At 41.3% G+C, this 26,814-nt stretch overlaps 2 protein-coding genes across 4 annotated transcripts in view; both read left to right on the forward strand.

Moving 5' to 3' along the window:
• Positions 1–14,403, forward strand: part of cdk6 (cyclin dependent kinase 6) — a 34,298-nt gene extending 19,895 nt beyond the window's left edge. Inside the window, exons 5-8 of the mRNA XM_071896555.2 lie at positions 2,940–3,049; positions 11,697–11,747; positions 12,109–12,244; positions 12,485–14,403. Of these exons, the coding sequence (XP_071752656.1) occupies positions 2,940–3,049; positions 11,697–11,747; positions 12,109–12,244; positions 12,485–12,637 (450 nt within the window). The 3' untranslated portion in view covers positions 12,638–14,403. The remainder of the gene's footprint in view (positions 1–2,939; positions 3,050–11,696; positions 11,748–12,108; positions 12,245–12,484) is intronic.
• Positions 14,404–16,949: 2,546 nt separating this feature from the next.
• Positions 16,950–24,251, forward strand: fam133b (family with sequence similarity 133 member B). 3 transcript variants are annotated; one of them, XM_071896557.2, is made up of 11 exons: positions 16,950–17,072; positions 17,756–17,853; positions 19,524–19,602; positions 19,884–20,030; positions 20,115–20,147; positions 20,331–20,402; positions 20,634–20,732; positions 20,931–20,972; positions 21,193–21,285; positions 22,816–22,866; positions 23,301–24,251. In XM_071896557.2, exons 1-11 carry the CDS (start codon positions 17,049–17,051, stop codon positions 23,394–23,396), a joined length of 834 nt encoding a protein of 277 aa, XP_071752658.1. In that variant the 5' UTR covers positions 16,950–17,048; the 3' UTR covers positions 23,397–24,251. The 3 variants fall into 3 exon arrangements, with proteins under 3 accessions (XP_071752658.1, XP_071752659.1, XP_071752660.1); XM_071896558.2 differs by having other exon boundaries at positions 20,934–20,972; XM_071896559.2 differs by having other exon boundaries at positions 20,118–20,147.
• Positions 24,252–26,814: the final 2,563 nt, after the last annotated feature.

A 26,814-nucleotide genomic window follows, 5' to 3' on the forward strand; every position in this document is an offset into this window, starting at 1 on the left:
TTTCTCGAGGTAACAGTGTTGGGATATTTAGTTTCACAGCCTTACTTATACAGAGACATTTGGAGTGTTTTATGGAGAGTGTGAAATGTGTGTGTGTGTGTGATGGAGACACAGCAATGGACAGCACAGACTCTCTAAACGAGATGTGTAGGCTTTACTGCAACGCAGACGTGTGTTTTACAGGCCCGGGCTTACAGAAGGACGGACAGAGAAAGAGGGGTATTTTATAGAGAAGGAGCGAGGGATGGAAGGAGAGAGGGAGGAGGTCGATGGTCTGGGAAAGGTAGAGGAGGATTGCCGAGTGGAAAGCGGTGCTGACAGTAGCCTGTTTGTGCCGGAATGAAAATAAGCATGCTGAAGCGTTGCATGAATCAGTGAAGTTTGGGATGAGCCATTTAACGAACATTCACCCACACTGGTTGACGATTTAAGAAAATCGTGCTTATTTAGGAAAATAAAGAAGAGTATATACATAGAATTTAGTTTAGGGAATGGTTTTGTGAACACTTTGACGGAGTACGTTCAAGGTGGGTGCAGATATTTCTATCTAAAGGCTACATTGCCATAGGTATGCTGCTCTGAAAAGCCATGCATGTGCTGTGTACCGCAGTGGAAGTAGTCTGGGGGGTGTGATTTTTGATGGCAGCAAGTCTTAATGCATCTACGTTTCCGGTGTGGGTATGCGTGTGTGTGTGTGCGTGCATGCATGATGTATGTGCCTTCTTTCTGCAGGCCAGGTTTTCGAATAACGGCGTATTGCACCGAGGCGGATATACCTTCAGCTGTAGGTCTGTGGTTCTTCCTAGAAGGCTGTGTGTGTGCATGCATACAAAGCCCGAGCTAGGAGTCTGCGGGGCTGCAAGCTCCATGCAGCAGACTGAAGTCACATGCAGTCGGGCCCGCAGCCGCGAGACTGAGAATTACAGGAAGGGGTTTGATTGGGCCGTAGCTCACACATGCATTCATCCACCTTTTGAAGTTGAATCCTTTTCCATTCTGAATTGTTAGCTCTTTATGGGTAATAAAACTGGAAGCTTGCTTTAACCCAAATTTGAGCTGAGAAGATGAAGATATTGGCAGAGAAGATGAAGAGAATATCAACTTGTCACAAGGGAAAGAAAATGAGAAAAAGAAAAAAAAAAGAAGACAACACAATCTTTGAGTTTCCAACATGGAAAAAAATCAATGACAGTTTGTCACCCGGCTGAATGCGCACTGTGCAACTTTCATTCATGCTTTTTTTTTTTGAGGTCACCCACACTCCGACAGTTTCACTGCTCTAAAACTCTTCAATGGCCCACACAGTCTGCCTGTTCATTTTCAGTACATGTCATGTGCGTCTCATTTCTGGTCACGTGACTCGACCGACACCTCTCAGCCAATTAGCCGTAACTTCCTCCCTATTTCTACTAAAGCAGGAAGCGGGAGATGAGAAAGTATCACACATCTGCAAAATGCAGCCCCCAGCCCTAAAAATAGTCTCATTCAGTTCAGAAGAAAAAATGTGACTGAACTTTTTATTCTCCTTATCATACTCTCTTGTTAACTGCCTCACTTAAGAATTTCAGCTCGGGGGATGGAGGGGGGGCGTAGTATGATGGCTGGTCAGATAATGAGTCTGCCTCAGCTATGCAGGGTTTCCCCTCTTGCTAGAGTTCAAATAAGTCTATTAACCATAAAGAATTTGATTAAGCTGGTTGACTGTTGACCCGCAGAGCAACTTCCCAGGCGGAACAGTAGCATTTTAGCAAGGACTAACATTCACTGTTTCATAGTTAACAGTTTTCCTTTCCCTTGGATTCATGTCTCTCTTACCATCCATACCTGCATGTAAGGCATGTTGTAGGCAACATCCCAAAAGCTCAGGGTATCGTCTTTCCGTGCGCTCCAGCAAACACTCCAAGCCGGCTAATAAAGATATCTAAGTGACACTGCTGTCTGTTTGCTTACAAACATTTGCCTCAGACTCTCAGGATGCCGATAAGCAGTCAACAGCGCCTGAGGGGGGGACTGCGGCCAAAAGCTGTTGGAAAAATCTGGAGTTTAGGAAAGCACCTGGAACCATTCCACTCTCTTACTAGGGGTCACTGAGTTTTGTCTGGAGGCTTTCCCTACTGTAGCTGTTAACAATGCTGCTGCTTTCCTGCAGGCTAGAAGGCTACACACACACACACACACACACACACACACACACAGCTCCCAATAGAGTTACAGGGACAAATTTGGAAACTGAGAACATGGTTAGTGTGAACTGGCACAAAATGGCTGCTGTTGTACCTCAGGTGGGTGCTGGGTTACTTGACGCGAGTCAGGAAGTGTGGTTGTTGTTTTTTTGTTGGTGGTTAATATCATTGAAAGTCAACCCATTATCACTTGTTTAGGGCTTTACATACACAAGACGTCTGTCTGCCAGGCTTAATCCAGAGTAAAACAGATATTCATTGTAATGGGTACCTGCACGCACGCACGCACGCACGCACGCACGCACACACACACACACACACACACACACACACACACACACACACACACACACACACACACACACAGTACTGTACGTCCCTGGTGGCTTGCTATGGAAAGACTGTGTGATGTGGCTATACCAAAACGGGAGCAGAGAGACCTGCCCTGCCAGATATGATTTCATGTCTTATGTAACCCCAAGAAGGGGGCAGAGAAGCATTAGCCCAGTGTGTGTGTGTGTGTGAGTGTGTGTGTGAGCCAGAGCCCCCCTCAGATATAGGGCTGACTTTTTCTTAGTGCTGCTCTCAGGTGAAACTCGTGTATAATGGGGTGTAATTAGGAATGTGATATCAGGTGACAGGTGTGTGTGTCTTTGTATGTAAGCTTCTCTCCTTATTGCCGTATTGTTTATATGTTTGGTTCTTGTGTGTGTGTGTGTGTGTGTGTGTGTGTGTGTGTGTGTGTGGGTGTTGTAGGTGGTGACGCTGTGGTACCGAGCCCCAGAGGTGCTGCTCCAGTCCAGTTACGCCACGCCGGTGGACCTGTGGAGCGTCGGCTGCATCTTCGCTGAGATGTTCAGGAGAAGGTGAGAGCCGTAGAGGAGATTTACTTCTGACTCCTTTGAAAGTTGGAGCTGGAGCGAGGAGCGATAACAGGGCAACAGGAGGGAAGAATTGCTTTAGGGAAGCTTAATTTCAGAGGAGAGAGGCCTTGCAAGGGACTCAAACCAGAAACCACCCGCACACTGGCACCAAGCCCTCACATCAGGGCCTCTAGCTGCATTTTGTCCAGCCACATACAGTAACTCTCATCCTACAGCGCCGCCATTCACACGTCATTATGAGAATAGAAAATGCTTCCCTCCCTCACTTCCATTTTATCCTCACACTGTACTGCTTTCTCACTAAAATCACACCAACACAACACTCACACCTCAACAACTGCCAACTGACTCATTAAAAAAAACTTTTAACATTTTCTCAGTGTGGTGTACCATGGTAACGCAGAAACAGTCACACAGTCGCTGACATGCATCAGCACAATGGGAGATACAAGTTGGCTCTGTACGCGCCATAATGGTCTTCCTCTCCTGGTCTGCACGATGTGTAGCTCGCTCTCATGCGTACATTAAAATGTTTTTGTTTTTCATCTCAGTATTAATGCGGGACAGTTAGACCTGGTATGAACCGACTTTGCTTCGTCACGCCGACCAAACTTAATTGAGGCCAAGGCCGTTAAAACCTAAACTCCTAAACTCATTTTACCTACCTTTTTATTTGCAGAATAGAGCTTACCCACTTTTTTCAGGCTGATATGACGTAAATTTGTAGTGTATACATAACAGTAAGTAGTATCAAATTGATGCGTTTTTGGTTATGTTTGAGTTATATGAAGATAGGATCTCTTAAGGAAATAAACATAAATAAATGTTTTTCTGAAATTATTATTGCTTTTTGTTTATATTGATGGTTGTTTGCCTTATGATGATAACCAACTGGAGGTCCTAGTTTACCCACCTTTTAATTTACCACTACATCACTGGTTAGCCTAGTATGGACTACAGTAGTGCTGTCTGAGGCCATGCAGTGGAAAACCACTTCTTATAATGGTCAATTTACCACATTCACCGATGACCATGATCACAGATCTATGGGATTATTATGCACTCAAATCCATTTAGCCCAGATTGATTCATTTCAGACCTTGTGACTTGGTCTCCATGAGGAGCCACAGTGTATTATTGAAAGTCAGCTGCCAGTGTTTCTTTCCCATGAAGTGCACTTTTATTGTTTGCATGAATGTGCATGCAAAGTATTTGAACATGGAATATGTATATGCTAGATCTGTGTAGAAAAAGTCTGGTGCAACTTCTTGGCCTGGTCTTTCTTCCTAATTTTGTCCACATATTCTCTGTGTCACATGGTCCAAGACTGGTAGAATTGTACTTTAATGTTAGAGTTAAAACCACAGCGGTGGAACAATCTCTATGTTAAAACTTTATCATTGACACCCCAGTGAATTTTGCAGAAAAGATAATATTTCCTCTGCTGCAAGTTAAAATACTGAAATGCCATGATGTACACAGTATTTTCACTTGTGGTTAATTTCTGAGTTACATTCAACACAAAAATCAACTGCCATTGCTAAAGAATCAGTTATTAGGGTGTTTCTCAAACTTGTCATCTTTGCCTTAGATGACACCTGTCAGATGCATTGTGAGCAAAGAACAATCGCATTTCGGTTGGCTTATCAAACTATTACAGTGATGACATGCTGCCTGCTGTGGTTGCAGCGCGCAAGTCAGGATTCGGCTTCTTGGTATAGGTGTTTGTCAGTTTGTGGTCTAACGAACTTCGCACACTGGAGAGCCGAGCTAATGACGGACCATTTTTCTGAAAACGTTGAAGTGCATGCGCATTGGGAAACAAACAAAATGAGATTATTCTAAGGGCGTCAAAACAAACCGTCACAGTATTACCGATCCAAGTCAACTTCTTATGTGGCGTTGTATGTGCAGCATTGTGTTTTGTCATCAGCAGTGAATGGGGGTCTAGCTAGCCTGCGGTGGTGTGCTCCAGACTAGATAAGCACAGTCTTTCTGAGGTAGGGCTGGGTGCCAATAGGAGCAGCCCTGCCAGTAATTTATGTTTCCTTCCCCAACCGTCCCCGCTCCCCAGCATGCACACAGCCACACTGTGTAACGGCCCTTGCACCACAGGTGGGACTCAGTGGTAATGTATGGGCTTTATGGTAGTGGTGAGGGGTGAGGACGGGAGAGGGGATTGTGTGTTTGTATATAATATTCATGTTATATTATTAGTGTGTTTTGTGTGCATGTGTGTAGTGAGTTCCCTGGTCTTCTGAACTCGACAATACAACCTTGTTTATCCAAACCCTTAAGAATGGAGGTTCTTTAGGACTAGTTCTATCTATCAGTGACTCCGGTTCAGGGAGATGAAATGTTCAAAACACTATAATGTATTCAAGTTGATGCCCAAAACATATTTTGTGCACGCCAATGTCTAATTTAGCAAACAGTTGAAAGGCTTTAAAATTTGAGTCAGCAAGGAAATTCAAACAATCAATAGATCATTCATTTTAAGACTTTTTTTTTGCCCATTATACCCCTTCAGCAGCCTGTATGGTTTGGTCTGATATTCAGATAAAAGATGTTCCACTATACATCATCCAGCTTTACTTAAACTGTGTTTGTGCATCCGGTGCATGTATGCTCCAGGTTATGCGTTTCATCCGGTAGCCCGCTATACAAATTGTGACGCATGACAATTCCTCATTGTGCTGGAGAGGATATGTTCATGTTTTCACATACATTAGGATGGCGTAAAAGAGGAGAGGGTGAAGGACAGCGGTTGTCTTTAGATTCTGGGTTTCCTGCTTTTAGAACAGGACCTTGAGGAATATTGCAAGACAGGATCCCGTTCAGTGTAGAGATCTATTAATGTCATGCATTGCTTAGTTATATAAAGAAAACGCTTCAACTGTCATTTTACCACATGGTATATCTCACATTTTGTAATCTCTGTCATAGATCATACAGCATTTGATAACAAGGAAGTTGTGATCATGATGTTTTTTTCTTTCAATATAAACAGGCTATAGGCCACACTTCATCCAATCGAGTGTCAAGGATTAGTTTTGCGTGTTACCTTGACTATATTTAGCTTATCTGTCTCTTCCCAGTTCTTCATTGAGCAGCTTCTCTCACACACTCATTCTCTCTACTTCCTTTTTATTTAATTTCTTGCATGTTTCAATGGAAAGAGATGTGATCATTGCTAGGATCAAGTTTGCCAGTGCTGCTCTAACAGCAAAGTGCAAACACCCCCTTCCTAACCTGACAAAATCTTCTGGTTCCAGATTTTGGTCCAAAGGCTTGTGAACGGAGCACAAAAAGATATATGATCCATATTATGAACTGGAAAAATCAATTTTTATTCAGATTGGCCATTGTGAGTACAGCCCTCGCGTAGGGCAACATTTTGCTGTTTGTTTTCTGTTTGAAGGATTGCAATGGAGTGCAGGTGATGTTTGGGAGCTAGTTTTAGAGTTGATGTATTCACAGTCAGGGTTGTGCATAATACCTCAGCCAACCCTTCGGTTCATTGGGTCGAATTGCAGTTGGATGCAATTTCAGAGCCGTACTTCTGGTGAGGTCAAGGCTGAAATTCTTAATGCCATACAGACCGCATACACTACTGTTGAGACATCATGAGCAGCACAAAGTTACTTTCTTAAAAAATATATATGTTTTCATAGGGGAACATGCACCAAAAGAAATTGTGGCAATTTTACATGCAGGTTACTATAAGCATGTTACAGCCAAATAACCAAGGAGCATATTATTATTTGCGCAGGAGGTCCTATCCCTGTTCCATATAGTATTCCTGTAAGCACCTTAGTTCAATATGAAGTGAACAATCCTACCTTGTCTGGTAGCATCCTGGTGTGAGCGGTCTGTGTGTGTGTGTGTGTGTGTGTGTGTGTGTGTGTGTGTGTGTGTGTGTTGTCTATGTTGGGGTACCTCTTCTCTCACCCTGACACAATAAGCTGTAAAAAGCCTGAGTGTGTATGTGTGTGTGTGTTTTCACAACCTGGCGCCTGTCCAACTTCGCCTGGAGGCGGAAGGCAAGGCAGGGCCCTTTGATGGCCATGAACAGAACCTCTCTCTCTCTCTCTCTCTCTCTCTCTCTCTCTCTCTCTCTCTCTCTCTGTCTCTGTCTCTCTCTCTCTTTCTCACCCTTTCTCTCTCTGTCTCTCTCTCCTCTGCAGGTGATTAAGATGGCTTTTTAAAAGGCCACCTGTTAGAGATTAAAGGGCACCTGGGAGAAGCAGTGAGAGAAAGCAAAAGAGAGAGAGTGATTGAAGGAGCAGTAGAGAACAAGAGAAGGGCAGAGAAAGCTGTTTAATGCTTTGAACCAAACTGCAAAACAATAAAGGTTTTAATCGGTCTTTGACAGCCCAGGTACAGCCGAACAAGACATCCCCACTCGTGGTTTAACTTTCTGGTAACAAATGGGTTTACCCATATTTACATCAGCTTAGAAATCTCTTCTGCACACTATTAGTCATTGTGTCAGAGCCCCTCTGTGCAGCGACAGCCCCTATTCACCCGATGTCACCTTACTCTGCAGGTCAGAAAATTCCAACCCCGGCCCCAAAACCATTTATCTCATGACTCATGAACACATCAAAGGTTTTCGCCTCAGAACACCTTCCTCTCAGCTCACCACTTTGATCACGAAACATACCATTGTGAAAATCCTCCTCCTTTGACTATTTTCAATGACTGTCTACTGTAGCGAGTATGGCTGGGTACTTGTCGTCAAAGGAATTTGAACAAATATCATGCAAGTCTGCATCTGTATGGCTGGGATGGAGGCGAGATGAGTCACGGTTTGAGTGAATGAGGGAGCGAGCGCTTGTTGACATTCCTCCAATCGAAAAGGTCGAACGTGTTGTGTTAATGCTGCAGGAGAGGCCCCACATCCGTGTTGACTTTCTCACAGTATGGAGCTCAATTGATAAAGCCTCAAAGACACAACCTCACATGCACGTGTGCATGTACTTCACACAAACTCACACATACATACAAACTTAGTACACACAAATATGTATCATGTCCACTTGGCACACACAGACACAGGCTTAAACACATGGGCACGCCACACACACACACACACACAGTTTCTTTCCCACACACCCACAGACAGACAGACTGACACACTCATGTGCAAACACACACACACACACATTCCAGAGGTTGTCTCAGTGGAATGTGGGACAGAGCGGTGTTGGCACTAAAGAAGCGTGACTCAGCTGCCTGTCCCAACCCAGTCTCAGTCCTCCCTTCACTGCCACCTCTGTGTGTGTTTGTGTATGCATGTGCACGTGTAAATCTCTGGGTGGGAAACAAACCCTGTGTGCGCGTGCGTGTTTGCAGGCTGGTAAGTGTACACTTGTGTGTGTGTGTGTGTGTGTGTGTGTGTGTGTGTGTGCATATGTGCGTTCGCGCTCGGCTGTTGACTGTGTGTGCATGCCAGTGGCCAGCCCTATGTGAATCCAGTTATCCTCTCCAACAAACCGACAAACCACTCCAGGTTTAAAAATGGACCTCTTGGAATTATCAGCCCTACTTGTTTTGGCACGATGACTTTGCTGTAGGTGAATTTTTTTCTTCCCTTGCGAGACTCAGAACTGGTTTGGTCTGATCTTAAAGGGCTTTAAAACCTCAGCTCAGTATTTCACCCCGAAAGACCTGTACATGTGGTCCTCTTTCACATTCGAATGTATTAAGAAAAGATGCAACAGTCAAAGAAAAGGAAACATGTCCACTGGTTAAGGATGCCAGTTACGCCGAACTGAAACAAACTGTCTATCTCAATTCTGAGTATACAGAGGCTTTTCTGGGAACTTCAGAACTGTAGCATGTGACAAAGTATTTGCTGTCACTGTAAAAATGTGCAAAATACCCCTGTGTGACTAATCTCCCAGTGTCTGAATATGTAGGAAAGTGTGGGTGTTCAGCTATGCAAAGCTTCCAGCAAGTGGGAAAATGCACGGAGCACATGGTGGCTAGCCAGTCTCTCTGTTGACTTCAGTTAAGTGGGGTGCACTTGAATTGTAAGTCTATCAGGCATGGATACAGAATGCATACACTCAAGCACACATACACCGACATATCCTTTTTTAAATCAGTTTTTAGTTCTATGGATGAGGAATTACTTAATATTGTGAACTACTCTCTTCAGATGGGTGTTTTCCCCACCGCTCTTAAAACCTCTATAGTTAAACCCCTTCTGAAGGAAAGTAATTTAGACACTTTAGCTCTCAACAGTTATAGACCGGTATCCAATCTTCCATTTTTAAGTAAAATTTTAGAGAAACTTGTTTTTAGTCAGCTAAATGATTTTATGAATTCACATAACATTCTTGAAAAATACCAATCTGGCTTTCGGGCCAACCATGGTACTGAGACGGCCCTAGTCAAGGTTGTAACAGAGAAGACAGAGAATTTCTTGTAACTATTAATGAACACTCATCTAAGAGGTACAAAATGACATGCAGTGTCCCTCAAGGTTCAATTTTAGGTCCTTTACTTTTTAATCTTTACATGCTTCCACTTGGGAGCGTCATCAGGAAGCACGGCATAAATTTTAACAGCTATGCTGATGACACACAGCTCTATATTGCCGTGTATCCTAATGACACAGAGCCAATCAATGCTCTTTTTAAGTGTATTTTAGATATCAAATTATGGATGGCCCAGAATTTTTACAGCTCAACCAGAACAAAACTGAAGTTTTGGTTATTGGTCCTGAGGCTCAGAGAGAGAAACTGGCCACAAAGCTGCAGTCACTGGCATTAAAACCCTGTCATCAGGTAAAAAATGTATGAGTTATTTTTGATTCAGACCTAAATTTTGAGCCGCATATTAGAAATGTTTCCAAGACTGCATTTTATCATCTTAAGAACATTGCCAAAGTTCGGCCGTTTCTCTCTCAAGCTAACACAGAGACATTAATGCACGCTTTTATCACCTCCAGGATCAACTACTGCAATGCTCTCCTCTCTGGTCTGCCCAAAAAGAAAATTGGTCAGTAACAATTAATACAAAATTCAGCTGCTCGTGTATTGACCAGGACCAGAAGGAGAGCACACATTACACCAGTTTTAAAGTCTCTGCATTGGCTGCCTGTTAGTTTCAGAATTGATTTTAAGATCCTTTTACTGTTTTATAAAGCTTTTAATGGCCTTGCCCCCAGCTACTTATCAGACCTTCTCTTAGCCTACGAACCAACCAGAACCCTCAGGTTTTCCGGCAGTGGCCTTTTAATCACTCCGAAAGTCAAAACAAAAACCCACGGTGAGGCATCTTTTAGTTTCTATGGTCCTCGCCTCTTGAACAGCCTCCCAGAAGACCTGAGGGCTGCTGAGGGTGTTGACATTTTTAAAAGCAAACTCAAGACCTACCTTTTTAGTCTAGCTTTTACATCTTAATCAGAACATTTTAGGTTTTTATTTATTTTTATTTTTTATTTATTTATTTAGTTATTTTTTAATGTTTTTACCCGTTCTCAAGTTCTCATCTGTGAAGTTTCCTTAGTTTTATTGTGTCTTATCAAGTTTTAGTCTGTGAAGCACTTTGTGTTACATTTGTTTGTATGAAAAGTGCTATACAAATAAAGTCTGATTGATTGATTGATTGATTGATTGATTGATATCCTGCATTACATTGACATCTGCTGGTGATTGATCATCATCAACCAGCAAAACATAACAGAAAAAGAAAGCGTACAACATCTCTGGCTGCGCCTCAGTCACCTCTTAACCTAGTGCAATACCATATTGTAATTCTGTTATACATATATTATGTCAAGTAATCTTTTATAGACCAGAAGTCATGGCACTGTTTGTGCTTGAAGAAAGTCTCTTTGACAACACATCCTTATTTCCTGTCAGAGGAACTTCAACAGGAAGGTTTTAGTTCCCATACCTCTTTCTCTCTGTTAGAATAATCCAACTGTTCTTTCACACGCCTCTCCCTCCCACTTTCCTACACACACATACACACACACACACATACAGAGAGAGAGAGAGCGAAAGCAGACACATGAGGGATAAATAGGCTTTTTCTGCCCAGCACGGCGGCCGGCAGGCTTGCTGATGATGACTGCTGGAATTTGTGCGGGTGCCAGGGGAAGCATGGCCGCCCACGGGCGTCCAAAGACGGCCCAAAGCCACAGGAACCACCAGCAGCCCTACTGCTGCTGCTGCTGCTGCTCTCCTCCCTCCTTTCATCCCTCCCTCCCTCGCTCCCTCCCCCCCCTCCTCAGTGGTACTACCACCCCTGCTGCACAGTCCTGACTGCAAGTGCCTAGTTTCACACATTCACAGCAGAATAACACATTCTTCTTTGCCTTAGAGCCAACAGCTAAGTCTTAAGGCTAGTCGTCCATACTGTCCTGTGGGATAGCGAACGTGAGGGCTCATAACTTATTCTATAGCATGTCTTTGAGTACAGCATCAATGCTTTACACTTCGTGCTATTTGTTTTTATAGTCCTTAAACCAAAAGGCCTTACTAACCCTTATTGTTACACCCTAAAACAACATTGTTTCTGTGTTTAGTGCGGCACAATACATCATGAACTTGGCTTGTGCACGTGTTAAAGCAGCACCAGTTGCATTGAACTATGTCCATTTTCTCCCCAGACCTCTGTTTCGAGGAAACTCAGATGTTGATCAGCTGGGAAAGATATTTGAGTGAGTATCATATATACTGTGTTTCCTGTTGCAGCCTCTCAGCTCCTGTAGACTGTATTTCATTTTAGAACTCATGCTCAGCCTCCCAGCTTACACTATATTCCTCTGCTAAGGGTTGATATCACTCACACCATTTTGCATCCCTGGAATGCTTACCGAGAGGCAAAACTCCTGCTGTAAATGGTTTCAGGTCGGAGCTGTGACCTCAAGTGCAAAAAAGGATTGTTTCTAGTTATTATTTGAACAGGTGTGGCAGTTAAAATCATGAATGCAACTATGATGATGATAGTGAAACGGCAATAACAGATGATGAGGACCGTTTCTGATAGTGACAGCACTGATGACCGTCATTATCTTACAGTGTTGTTGGAGTACCTTCAGCAGAAGATTGGCCCCAGGAGGTGGCCCTACCACAGAGTGCCTTCACCCCCCGGCCCCCTAAGCCAATAGAAGACCTGGTTCCAGACATGGACGAGCAGGGAAAGTCCCTCCTATTGGTGGGTATTTTGAGCCTTTGTCCACCCTAATCCAAGCCCGTCACAGTAAATTCAGAACCTCTTTACAGAGTTTTACATTTTTTTCAAAGCATAGCCAGGTCTCACCATACACCCTTTTCTATCCTGCTTTGATCTTGATGTCATTGTATTGGTTTTTGGGTTTCTTCAGTTATTCTTACATCCATCGATCCATCCTCCTATCTGTTTATCCATTAATGAATCCATTCTCTTTCCCTACAGCAATTCCTAGCCTTCAACCCCTCCAGGAGGATATCGGCCTTTGCTGCGCTGAGCCACCCTTACTTCCACAGCGTGGACAGCCACAGTCGAAGTGTGTACGCAGCCCAGCCCATCCCCAGCAACAAGCCCACTATGGAGGAGAGGGCTGCCTGAGAGTCCCCCTCAACCCTTATCGCCCCATGCAAAGGTCTAGGAAAGGACTAAGAGAGAGAGGGTGAAAGAAAAAAGTGATTGAGATACCCCCGCCCCCCTCCAAAAAAAAAATGCACAAAAGCTATCTTCCTTCCATGAACTGATGGATTGTAATTGCTGCTTTTAGGTTGTTAAATGTTGACGATTGATTGACTATGTAAACAATGCAAAGAGACACGGATCTCAGATTGACTGGTAGTGGTGGGTGGCTGGACTCTAAAGGCCATGGAGCAGAGGCCTCTTTGTGAGCAGTGTTTAGTCCAGCAAGAGCCTCCTTGATGGGGCAGGACCAGCCAGGAGCACTGGGTGGACTGCATGGATCTCACCTGCATTTATGCTTACTGTGGGTGCGTGCACAAATACATACGTGCACATATACAGTACAAGCACGAACACAGATATGTACAACATTTAGTGCATGCACTAACATAAGCATACTCATCTCTACACACACACACACACACACCTACCTATTGAAACAGCTTAAGGCATCACAAGCCAGCCACACACTGCCATGTCATGACTTATCATTCCAGCTCTACCCATATTATATTACTGCCACCCTCAGGATGTCCTGAGTAACTGCAGACCAGTAGCGGGATTCTAATGGTTCTGCAGCCCTGAAGACTTTGAACGGAGTCGAGCTCTCTACAAGAAAAGACTGCTTCATAATGGGCTGGCATCAGTGTTGAGACAATGATGAAAGATAACGGGCCTTATAAAATAGTTTTTATCACTCACTCGGTGCTTATCACTTGCTTTTAAGCGGCCATCATGTGCGTTTATCATGATAATATACAAATATTATTTACTATTCTGATGATACAGTAATGCACAGGCTTGAGAGGTGGAGGAACAAGTCTCACCAGCACTATTCAACACGAGTACATTCGGCACAGAACTGTGTCGCTAATATTCTGTATTTAATTTTAAATTTTATTGACAGGTCTTATATGCTTGTTTTCATCGAGGTGTTACTTGATTTTAAAGATGCTGGGGCAAAAAATATTTTTACACCAATTACACCAAGTCTTTGGATGATTATAGAATCTGTGTAAGGAAAGTTTGACAGTGTAAGGAATGTACAAAGGATAGGCATTGGTACTAAACAGTATATAGTGCTGAGTAAGTACAAGAAGCTGTAATGATAGATAGCTTGGAGTTTGGTTCGTACATCGTCAGCTCATAGATATGTTGTAGTAACAGATAGAAGTAGAGTAGTGATGGTCAGTGGAATGTTGTATGGGGAGAGGTATTGAGCATCGAATTTGCTTTATTTTGGATTGAGAATGACTCAGAAATTTACTGTGGTTTTGATAATGAAATGCACAAATATTTTGTGTATAGTGTTTTTTTTTTGTTTTTTTTTACACTGACGTCCCTCGTATAGCCTATTCAAGTTTAATTTTGTCAGCAAGAAAAAAGCAAGCTAAGGGGAGTTGTATTTTTGTATGTAGTATTTCTTGCAGAACAGTAACATACTTAACACTGGTTTACTTTTTCTTAACAGGTAGTGCTGCTAGCACACACAAACACACACTCTCTCACTTTCTCAGGTTCTTGGTATGGATGTCCGAGACTTTCGGACACAGTTTGCACATCCATGGGTTACTAACTGACCACATCACAACTCCTTCAGGTTTTCTTTCAAGCTGTTCCACGGTCATGTCATTGATCATAGTCTACTGTCATAGCCTATTTATCAAATAAATGTTACTGAGAAGTCATTACTGTCTGAAGATAACTGCCTGTATAATCTGTCTTTGCCATGTAAGCAACTTGTTGTCATTGCTAGGTGGCAAATACATCGTATATCCACATATGATTATCAGCTCGACTAAGCACTGTGTGAATCTTTCTCTCTATTTGAAGGCAACTCGTATCTGTTGTCAATGGTGCATACAATGCAATGGAATCTCAAAGTACCATAGATGGGCTTAAGAGTTTGTACTGGGGAAAGAGGTTTATAGTCATAATCATGAACAGACTATTTTAGTCTCAATAGACTTGAAACAATCACTGTACACCAAGGTATGCTCTTCTTTTCATTACTTAATCGGTTTGTAATTTCATACATTTCCATCTCAGTACAAGAAATTAAAGTCCACTGTAGAGCTTTTAGACGTTTCACCTTTTTGAAACCAGCTAAGCTTGATCCACCATATATAATTCAAATTAAACATATGCTCCTGTGTCACATTTGTTTTTAGCCTATGAAATGTAGACACAGTCTAGGAACAATACTGAAAACTAGACTGTACCTACCTTCTACAGTATATTTTGCATACTTTACACAAGGGATGAAAGTAAAGGCAATACACGAGAAGAAGAATCCATTCATTGATCTGCTGATGCAGGTTTTGTATTAGATGTCCACAATTTGTCTTGTGATTCAGTAATTTTATACACAATCATGGCATTATGCTTATGTATGAATGCAGGCATTGGTGGCTTGTTTTTGTGTTGCACCAGTTGAATAAAAAGCAGCTTTGTATGTGAGTGTTGTTTTGGATTCATTTAAAAGTTGGATTGACAAATTAATTAATTTTGCTTGTGAAAGTGTTGGTATTCATTTGTGGAATGAGTTAACATTGGATGCAGCACACTGATTGCTGTTTTAAGTTGTAATAATACTTAGAAAATAATACTAAGAAAATAGCAAAAGAGGATCATATAAACATACACAACTGACAATTTCAACACTAGAACATGTTAAGTAGAATGTATGTAAACATAAAAAGGTATGGATCACAGAATTAGGAGAGTGTGCAAAATAGAAATAGTAGGCTAGCAGTAGAACTGATTGAAATAAAGAAAAAATATGAAGAAAAAAATGAATGACAAACATTTACTATGAGAACATGCCAAAAAATATTAAATGTGTGCACTATGAAATAAGTTCTAAAAATATCAATTTGTATGCAATATAACAAATAAGTGGAAAACTGAGACTATACCAGTATAAAGAAAAACTATGAAAAAAAGTGAGGTTTGGATGTGTGCATGTAGGAAGCATATGTACCGAGAAGTGACAATGGGCAAGGCACGTGCATTATTGTCTGCTGTCGTTATCACTTTCACAATGAGAACATATTTATGGAAGGAGGTAGCCATGTACAGATGATGTCTCCAGAGATATGTATCCATTCATATGAATGTAGAGACATGTCCAAATCAGAAACTCTGCAAGTAAATGTCATATAGGTTACTCCAGAGCATAGCAATGAGAACAGTAGTCCAGGATAGTTGTCCCCCACCAAAGGGGGGACTATGGATCGGTCTCCGTCCGTTAGTTCGTTCGTTAGTTTGTTAGTCACACTGTAATGTTGACTTTGTGCCGCTAGGGGGCGGCATTGACAATGAATGGGGACTCAGTGGTAAAGCAATACAGTTAAAGTTATCATAGGTAACATAATAGTCTACACACGCTACACACTGTAGTTACTGTACAGATGTTGGACTGTTGGACTGTTATTGCACTCATCACTGCACTACCACTGTGCCGTCAGTGTTGACCACTTATATCATATTACCACTTACCTACTGTGCAATACCATTTATCACTTATCATTTAGCATTTATATTATTCATAACACTCACGCTCCTGGTGTTGTATGTTATATTGTATATTGTATTATAAATTGTATTGTAGTGTACATTGTGTAATGTACGGATTGTATTTATTGCATATTGTAGTTCTTATATTTTGTACTGTATTGAGTAAAAACAGAACAATTACAGTTACTACATTTCAAGATATAACTTGTAAGCCTAATTCTGAGGAGAGTAGGCAACAGAAATATATGGTCAGTTTGTCCTTTCATTGTCCCATACGAAAATGCTTATACAATTTCACTCGTATGTCAAGTACGCTCAGCAATCACTGACTGACCCAAGGGTGGAACTACATCACTGGTGGGGGACAACATGTTTACTATTTGCTTGTTTGTATGGGCAATGCAGGCGATTCTGCTTTCTAGTTGGCTGAGACTGGGGCCATTTAGGAAGCGAGGTACTGCTGATGGCTGTCGGCACCAAAGCATGTCTGAAGCACAGTCTGTTTACTGCCGGTTGGTGTTTTCTGCGTTAATGACCCCCTTTCATCTTAACTGTGGCAAACGTGTTGTAAAACCTCCTTGGTTGTAGGCCTCTACCTCAACATGTTGACTGGTGCCTGCGGCCTGCAGGAGTGACCGCTAGGTGGCAGTCGGGGACAGCTGTGTCTGCCTGCAGAAAGCTCTCTGGTGGCGGCGGAAGGCATGATGTGGATGTACACAAACTGAGGTGGCTAGGTTCATGTTAGCAAGGTAACACTAATGGTAAAAAGCTGTTTCTGGTGGGACGTTTTTCCCATTACGCCAAATAATTCGACATGGGGAAGAGAGACAATCGAGTGGTGAGTGGCATATATTTGTAAAAGTGAAAAGTATTCACGAAAGTTACAGTTGGTAAAATAGCTAAGCTAGTGTATAATCTGTAACGCTACGCCGTGCATCTTTTAGCTAGCTTAACGCAGCTATTAGCTTGCTAAGGTTAGCAGTCCTAGGCCTTGATACCAGTTCTGATCAATTTAGACACATGTTGACAAACTATATCTTTCGGATAGACAAAATTAACTGATTCTCAGTTGATGTGAATGTGTTCACGTTATAATGTGCTTACGTTTTATAGGCGAGGCGTTGGTGCTTAAAATCAAACGGCGCGGGCGTTGAACCAGCACCAGCAGGAGCTGCGTAGCGTTAAACCAGCAAAACTAACGTGTTTTCTGTGTACATACTATACTGCAATGCTGTGCAGTGTTTTTCGTTGCTGCTCATGACTATTTCTAGCCGATTAACGTTAGTGAATTGACAAACAAATGCAAAGGTAATTGTCACTTTGTTTGGCATAGCCAGGTGTTTTGGTTAGCTGTTATCGAGCTACCCTTTTGGCTAACGCTAAACCATCGTCTGTCTTTCTTTCTTTCTGTCTGTCTTCAGCCAGTTGACGTGGCCCATACTTACTGTAGACTTACTCAAATTTGGTAATCTCTATAGAGATGTCCTAGATGCCTAAACATGCCTTCGTTTGGTGTTTCAGGCTTATGTCAACCCCATAGCTGCTGCTAGAGCCAGGGGGCCCGTGCAGAACGCTGGACCAACCATCCAGGATTATCTGAGCAGACCTCGACCAACATGGTGGGTAATTTACAGCACAAATTAACAAACTGGGCACCAGTGACATTTACATCCTGATAACAGAACATGTCTTGTTTGTCTTTACCCATCTTCCCTATTATTCCCTGCTTTTTAGTTTGACGTCTTTCTACATCACATCTAGATGGAATAAACAGTATTAACTAGATGCAGCTCCTTGGTTTGAGTTGTACCCAAAAATCTCCTCAGTAAAAGGCAACAGATGTGTGGTGGTGGAGGTGTTTTGTTTTTGTGTTTTTTTTAGGCTTTACTTATATTCATGATAACATTGTTGTTTTTTTTACAAACCTAAAATCTAACATGGTGCAGTCTGAGCTGAAGAAACTCAGTGCAAAATAGGTAGCCAGTCTCCAAAATGGCATGAGAAGCCAGAAACCCTGCGCTGTTGCTTTGGTGTGCTTTACTGGAGCTTTGCAGCATCCCTGTTGTCCACAACAATGATGGGAGTTGTGGATAATGTGCTAACTGCGCAGGTATTGCAGTGTTTCTACAGTGTGTGTGTTATCCTTGTATTTAATGTAAATTCTGAAGAATGGGGTCTCACTCAGGAGCAAGGATATTTTTAAGACGGACAGAATGTTTTTGGTACCCTGGCCTTCATCAGTGTCTGTGGATTGGGAGTATACTTCTGCCTTATATGGGGTGTTTATAGGTCAGAGGTGAAAGCAGTCAGTTCAGTCATAATATATTAATGCCAAGCGGGTTCACTTTGTATATGAGAAATTATTCATTCATTCAGTGTCTTTACCCACGTATTCCTATTCAGGGTTATGGGGGGCTGGGACAGTCTTAGCATGCATTGGGTGGAAGGTAGGGAAACACCCTGGACAGGTCGCCACTCACAGGGCCAACACAGACAGTCATTCACACTCACATTCGTACCTATGGCCATTTTAGAGTCTTCAATCCACATAACTTACATGTCTTTGAAATGTGGGAGGAAACCCAGGCAAACGTGAGGAGAACATGCAGACTCTACACAGAAACAGTCCATCTTGACCCATGAGAAATCATACAGGTAAAAATAAAAATCACATCATAAAAGACACCAAAGATCAATACATTTTGACTGACATGTTTACTGTAAGCCTTGGGTGATGAGCCGTGCATAAAACAGCAAAGTAGTCCAAATTTTTATTGTGGTCATACTTCAAAATATAAACTAGTTTGCACCAGCTGTGAGTGTGCCTTTTTGTTTTTGTGTTTTCTGGGGTACCAAGCTGTGGGCCCCAAAACTTATGTTTGTGAAGGAATATACTTAGACTGGCACATTTTTCACTGAATGATAATTAATTAATTAATTCAAATCTTGTGACAGAACTGAAGTTTAATGATGGGTTTTTTTTTCACCAGTATGTACAGCATTGTGGTGGTAAATGAGAGGTTGTTGCTTTAGCTTTTTTAACTTAGAAGATAGCATTGGAAAAGCAGTTTAACTACAGTTAGGCACCATATTTAGTTGGCATCATGGGTTGGTAACATAATACTTTGAATCACTTTTGATCTGAAGCTACATTTCAGTTTGAGTTCACCATGAGTGTGTAAATTCTGACTAGTTTCTCATAATTGTTTTATTGGAACTCAATTTCTGAAAAATGTGATAGCCTTAGATTACTGTATTGCAGATGATTTATTGTGTGTCTCCTTATCAGGGAAGAGGTGAAAGAGCAGTTGGAGAAGAAGAAGAAGGGCTCCAGAGCCCTTGCTGACTTTGAGGACAAAATGAATGAGGTATGTTTCCATCATTTGTGGACTGTTGACATTTTGACCCTTAATGATCACCAGCAATTTCTTCCCATCTCATTCTATCCCAATTGAAAGTGTCAAGAGAGATGTGGCTGGGGATGATTATGCATAAGAGTCATACCGAACATGTTGTAACTGTCTTTTATTGTCACCCAAAACTCTGCTGCACATCTGGATGGAGGTGTAGTTGCAGACAATAAAGAATTGGGAATAAATTATGCTTGATGAATACTTAAGCTTAACACATATTTACTGTTGTTTTTCAGAAATGGAAGAAAGAACTGGCAAAAAACAGAGAAAAGTTGTTAGGCGACAAGGAGAGAGAGAAAGAGAAAGAGAAAAAGATGACGGATAAAGACAAAAAGATAACCGAAAAGGAAAAAGACAAGGAGGAGAAGAAAGAGAAAAAAGAGGTATATCTCCCTTATCAAATATTTGAAATGCTTAACTTGTAAACCCGTCCTCTGTTCTCACTTTGGTTTTGTGTTTGTGTTCAGAAGAAGAGGAAAGAGAAGAAGAAATCCAATAGGGTGAGGAAAGCTCTCCAGTATTTTGATGGCCAGCTGCCATACACTGTCATAGCACTGCCTGATACACACTGCCTCCTTCTGAGTCGGTCTCATATAGAATCCCATTGATATGTTATTACATTATTTCCAATCAGTGAATGACCTCAAGTCTAATGAGCTCTGCTTTCATTGTGTTTGGTCAAGCATTCTTCATCTTCCTCCTCTTCATCGAGTTCTGATTCCTCCAGCAGCTCCTCCTCAGAATCTGAAGACGAGGTAAGTCGTGCAGAACTTGAAGGTGTTACACTACAGCATGGTGCACAACGCCAAAAACTATGCCTTTTGTTGCACAGTTTGATGGGGAATTTAGTCAGCATTGAAGTGCTTTGGTCACTGTGTGATGAAATTCACAAGAAAAGTAATATAGCATGAACTAAAATGCATCACACTCTTAATGCAGCACTACAATATGTTTGACTTTGATTGCATCTGTGTTTGTGTTTACAGGATGAAAAGAAGAGTGTGAAAAAGAAGCGGAAAAGAAAGAAGTCGTCGGCCAGGAAAGCGTCAGACGGCTCAGCAGCAGAATCGGACGCTGACAGCAAGGTTTGTTCATGTTTTTTAAAAAGCACAGCTAGCTTCCCTTGTTTCTGTGCACTTCAATAGGAGGTAGCCTTGCGTTTTGCAGTCAAAACCCTGGGATTTGTGCCCATGCAATTCTGTTCTGAGATGACTTCCAAGTTTTTTGAAATGGCATAGCATAGCAATAGCATTGATCTAAACACTGTTGTTTTTCCTCACAAGAAGAAAAAGAGAAGAATCAAGGAGGAAGGAGACAAAGAGAAGGTAGTTTACTCTTTCAAGAACTCATCAGCGGCAACTTTTTAATTCCTTGTGTCATTATTGTGACCTTGTTGGCAATACTTCCACAAGTCCAGTGAAATATCATAGTTGCTACATGCCACGTCTTGCCCACTTATTTTGCCTTGCAAGTTAAATCAAACACAGATGAAGCTCAAATATTAGAGTTAAATCATAGATGTGCTGTGAACCTTGTGTCCCTCAGGATGAAAAGAGTCGTCGAAGAAAACGGAAGGCCGAGCGAAGCCATAAGGACTCGTCCTCAGAGTCCTCCGCTGACTCCGAAGGGGAGGACGGAGTAAGTATATTGTTAGATTGTTATGGATAGGGATGAACTGCTGACAGGTCAATCTTGGGAAAATATTAACTTTTTCAGCTGTTAAATTGATTCATCCTAAACATAAAACCAAAGAACAGAAGAAAAAAATTCAAATGTGCTGCTAAAATGTAATTTGTGTTATAGCAGTTAAAGGAAGCTGGAGGAAAAAAAGTAAACTAGAGATAATAAGTCTGGCATAAGTCATGCTTGCGATATTTTAAAAACACCTTTCATTTCAGAACTAGTTTTTTTTTTTTTTTTTTTGTATCTGTCACAATTCAGTCGTGTTGGCTATATTTTAAAAACATGTCTGCCCTTAATTTCATAACCATTTTTTTGATGTCTGTTTTTCACATAGAAAATATACTAGAGATATTCCTTGCCAGTCACGTAGAAACAAATGAGAAAAAATAAAGTTTCATGCCTTTATTTTTTTTAAAACAGGTGCTCAGTGGTTGGCGGGTACAATACCTTAGAAAATATACTAGGGATATTCCTTGCCAGTCACGTAGAAACAAATGAGAAAAAATAAAGGCATGAATTCCCCAAAGAAAAACCACAGCACTCCGTCTGCAGGTACAAAAATGTTAAAAGCCTTTATTATAATGGCTACATATTAAAAACAGCGACTAACATGTATCGACCAAGAACTGGCCTTCATCAGAGTCAAAGTGCTAAGGAGCACACAAGAAACAGCCTACATATATAGACACAAGTAAAGTAAGTTTGTGTCTATATATGTAGTCTATATATGTAGGCTGTTTCTTGTGTGCTCCTTAGCACTTTGACTCTGATGAAGGCCAGTTCTTGGTCGATACATGTTGGTCGCTGTTTTTAATATGTAGTCATTATAATAAAGGCTTTTTACATTTTTGTACCTGCAGACGGAGTGCTGTGGTTTTTCTTTGGGGAATTCATGCCTTTATTTTTTCTCATTTGTTTCTACGTGACTGGCAAGAAATATCCCTAGTATATTTCCTAAGGTATTGTACCCGCCAACCACTGAGCACCTGTTTTTTGCCGTGTTCTACCTCAGATCCAAGAAGCGCTCCCTCCTCATTCTTTTTTCAAGCTGTTTTTCACATATTTCTATCTTGGGTAATTGCATAATGTTACTCCTGCAAAGGTATATTGTTGTAGAAACGTATTTACACACAGATACATTTTGCCAAACATTTTATCAGAAAATGATGTCCAGATGACTTAAGATGGTCCATATCCACGTGTTTGGCACCTTAACTGGGTTTCTCATAATCAGAGTGTGCTTTACCAGGGTTCTTCTAAGAGTTCTAAGAGTTATGATGTTTACATGTGTTGATCCAAAGGCAGGTTACTTGAGGAGCCAGGTGAAGAGGGGAATTCTTTGTGTATCCAAACGTAGCTGCCGTTTTTGTGTAAATGCTGTCATTATGAAACAAAATGATTTGTGGAATGGTCTTACAGTGGTGGCTCTGTGGCTCAGGGTTTCCTCTCTTGCTATGGTCTCACTTCTACTTTTCTTTCCCCTAGGGTGAAGCCAAGAAGAAAAAGAGAAGTAGTGAGGAGAGGGAGAGAATTACAGTCAGTATCATCTGAATGACCTTTTAAAGGCATGAACACATTTTCAGTTTGGCCTTATGCAGCTGGGTGTGCTCATCAGTATCAAATGTTTAAAATGGGGACTAATATCAGAAGAAGTTTGAGTAAGACTTAAGAAAGAAAGATGTATTTGCCAGATATAGAAGGTAGTGGACGGTTTTAAAAATCAGATATGTGTAAGTTCTAATTGACCCCACTGAACCTATTTTTTTTTGGTGTGAGTTTCTGGCAATCCACTATGTGCACATGGAGAGATTCATGGCTTATGCTTAAACACAATGTTTTGTTAGCTAGTATATGCAAACATAATTTACATGTAAATCTTTGAAAAATGTGTGGTGCATGCTGACTTGTTGCACTGAAATGTACGCAATACAACTTCTGTTGCCGTAATGTCAAGGTGTTTGGGTTCACAGGACAAATCCAAGAAGAAGAGGAAAAAGAAGCATAAGAAGCACGGGAGGAAGAAGAAGAAGAAGGCAGCATCTCAGTCGGGCTCAGAACTCGACTAAGAACCGTAGCCTTGCGGTTCCCTCGTCCCGTCTGACAGTTCACTAGTAGAGTTTTTGCCTTTGACTACCAAAAACTTCTCCCATCCAACTTTGGTCATCACACTTTGAATGAGGCCTACAGACTTCTAACGCTGAGTTCCTGTTTTGCGAAAAGAAATGGAATTGAGGAGGGGGGGGAGGGGGGCATCCATCCCTCTAAGTGGCAACTACACTTCTCATTTTATCATCGTGATTTCTTTTTTTTTTTAGATGATAGTTATTTTATTTAAGGTCAGTGACAGGACAGATGTGAATTCCAAATCTGCCCTCAGGCTTTGTGTGACCTATCAGTCGTAGACTTCATCTACTAAAATTTGAATAGATGAGCAAAAGCAAAATGGCAGATGTTTGGACTGGGTTTGAGATTGGTTCGTGTTTTAATTCTCCTGTGTGTAAGCAGGAAGTGGTTTTAGGGCCTCAGAGCAGATTTGGCAATTCATCAGGAGTCTTTCTCATCATGGAGATTTTAGTGTTAATGGGTCCTGTTCAGCAGCACTCATTTCCACCTTCAGTGTGCTGGCCCTCTCGAAGTTCCTCTGCTTTACACCCGGACATCTTGCATTTCTAGTGCTGAAGTTGCTAGACGAGGCTGTTTTGCTAGTGCCTGTGTCATGCATGTATACCTGATGACCTCTCTTTGTCTCGCCAGCCTCATATTGAAGTTGGACTTGTGATAAAAAAAAAAAAATGTGAGCTACATAGTCAACATTTATACAAGGGATAATTGTTCCATTAGAAGAGGAGTTGAGTTCCACTGCAATGTAAATGTATAAACAATGGGAATTCATTAATAAAGTATTCTTGTTTTAGCCTTGATCTTCATGTTATTAATTTAGTTTAAACCTTAATCCCATGAGGGGTTTTTCTGAGCGAGCTGTCTTTTTTGTTGGCAGCACCTCATTTGATAGAACCAGAAGAAGATCTGGTTCAGGGTAATGGTACAATCTGCAGACCTGGACCTGCTGCCCATCCGTGTGTGTGTGTGTGTGTGTGTGTGTCCTGGGTGAGAGAGGTATTATTGTGCTGTACCTGACTGACTTTGAGGTCATGTATACCAAAATATAACAGGTGGTTTGGAGCTCAAATTCTTTCCTGTATTGCCTGAAACTGATCCTGAATTCACATTGCAGGTTGCTCATATGTGCTATGAGCTGGGGTTTTCTACTGTGGCTCAACTCCTGTGTTCAATTGCCACAGCAAGACGTGAACCAAATGTAACCTTTTTTTTTTACAATCCTGACATCGCACCACTGTATTATTGACCTTTTTATTCTTTTTCAAGAAATACAGAAATTCAATAACAGTAGCTACACCCTAACTACTGCTCTGAAATGGAGTTTGAGACAATTGAAGAATTTAAGACATTTCATTTGAAGATTTAAGACGTATAAGTGGAAGATAATGTTTATTGTTTAATGTTTTATTTTAATGTTTCATCATGACAGGTCTGGAACATAGAGGTCAGTGAGGCTACAAATCTTGTACATTTTGATGTTTAGATTTTGTTGGGGAAAGAGAAGTCGTTAAACAATCCATCACAAATCAATAATCAGCATATCTTCATCCTCATTCTGAGAATGTTCCTCATAGTTACACACCCGCATGCACCATCACTGAAACTGCTGAGTTGATGTACCGTGTACCGTCAAAATATTTCTAGTTCCAATAATAAGTATATGTTAACAAGTAATATGTAAGGGTTTCCACTCTGTTGGTTCATGGTGGAAATGTCTGGCATTTTAATGACAAGTCTTTCTATGACATTAATGATATCTGCAAGAAAATAATAATATGAACTGGTTTATCTCTTAAACAGCTTTTTAAAATCACTTGAAGTTACTATACATCCACTGTTTGGGGCTGTAAACAGATTTAATGTCTTTACAAGGAAGCCAGCAACTGTCATGCAAAATGATAATTGAATATTTACACACAGTAGTTTTACTTCATAGTACACAATATGAAGCATACAACAAGAGACTTCAAACCAAAACCGTTCAGTCCATCATACAAACCAGGTCACTGATCAGCAGTCATCATGGTATGACCTGTTACAGTCACAGTGTTAAACTGGTGAAACGTGATTAACTTTCCAAGGCTTGGATAGTATCTTTTCCTGTGTGCTGCATTGTTGCTGATGGTGGAGGGTTTTCTTTTGGCTTCAACATCTGTCCTGACGGTCAAACCTGCTGTGTGACCAAGACTCCTGGGAACATGTAAGCCAGCCAAGACATTGTGGTGGAGTTAGTTTGAAATGGAACATGTATTTTAGTCTGACAACAGCCTCGTCCAGAGCCATGAGATGAAAACGTCCCAAAAGTGGCAAAGACTACTAATGTGTGGTGTGACAAGAAGAGCTAAAGTATGATGGTTATTCCTGCTGCCACAGATGGTGCTGCCTTCTCTCCCCTGTACGCTGGCTGATGCTTTCATACGTGGAGTGCAGCCATAAGCCTCTGGTGTTATGGACACACTCTTTGCAAGAAGTCTACGCAAATAACTTCTGACAAAGATGTTGCCAATGATAAGTTGTTTGTATGAGGCTTTGACCAATACGGGTTTGTATTTTTGGATTGAAGCTGCTGATAGGGCAATTTGTGCCAATATTCAATATTTTCAAATTTGACCACTTTCATGCCAAGAAATTCCCCAAAAATTCAAGTATTCAGTGTTTCCCGCGGAATCACTGTATATTCTTATCAGGGTGGAAAAACATCTCAAACAGCATTAAGACCATGGGACACTAAAACTGCCCATTAAAACACACGGTAGTAATAATACCATCAACAACAACAGCAATAATGATAATAATAACACACATTGATGCATACTGAAATATATTTAATATATATTTTATAGTAATATATAGTATATGCATACTCATATTTTTAAAGGGAAGCCAACTAAAAGCAGTTTCTCTTTTCAATGGCTATTTCTGTCATCCTGGGGTGTGAAAATCATCAGTAAACTGTAAGAATCGGAAGTCATGTGTACGCAGAGGGAAGCCTGTCTGATGATTTCCTTGACCACAGCAACCGCTTTTGTGGGGCGGAATCAAAAAATGACTGTTCATCATATATAACAAGGGGGGGGGGGGGGGGGGGGTAGCTATAGCTGCCAAATGCTGAGTTTCAACAGACATGTCAGTCAACTTGTGCAACACTCACAGCCTACGGCAAGAGTAAGGTCCATGCAGCCCCTCCATTGTATTTCATTTTTCATTTTATTTTATTTCGTTATTGAATTTAAAGAATGCTCAAATCTTAGTGGATGATAAAGGTGGTACACATGAGTGATACTAAATAAAAAGGCCAGATTTTTAAGATGGGTTGTCAATCCCTTTAATAAAAAGCCAATATCAGCCTGATATATTGGTTTA

This window comes from Centroberyx gerrardi, chromosome 19 (assembly GCF_048128805.1).
Source record: "Centroberyx gerrardi isolate f3 chromosome 19, fCenGer3.hap1.cur.20231027, whole genome shotgun sequence".
Classification (NCBI taxonomy): domain Eukaryota; kingdom Metazoa; phylum Chordata; class Actinopteri; order Beryciformes; family Berycidae; genus Centroberyx; species Centroberyx gerrardi.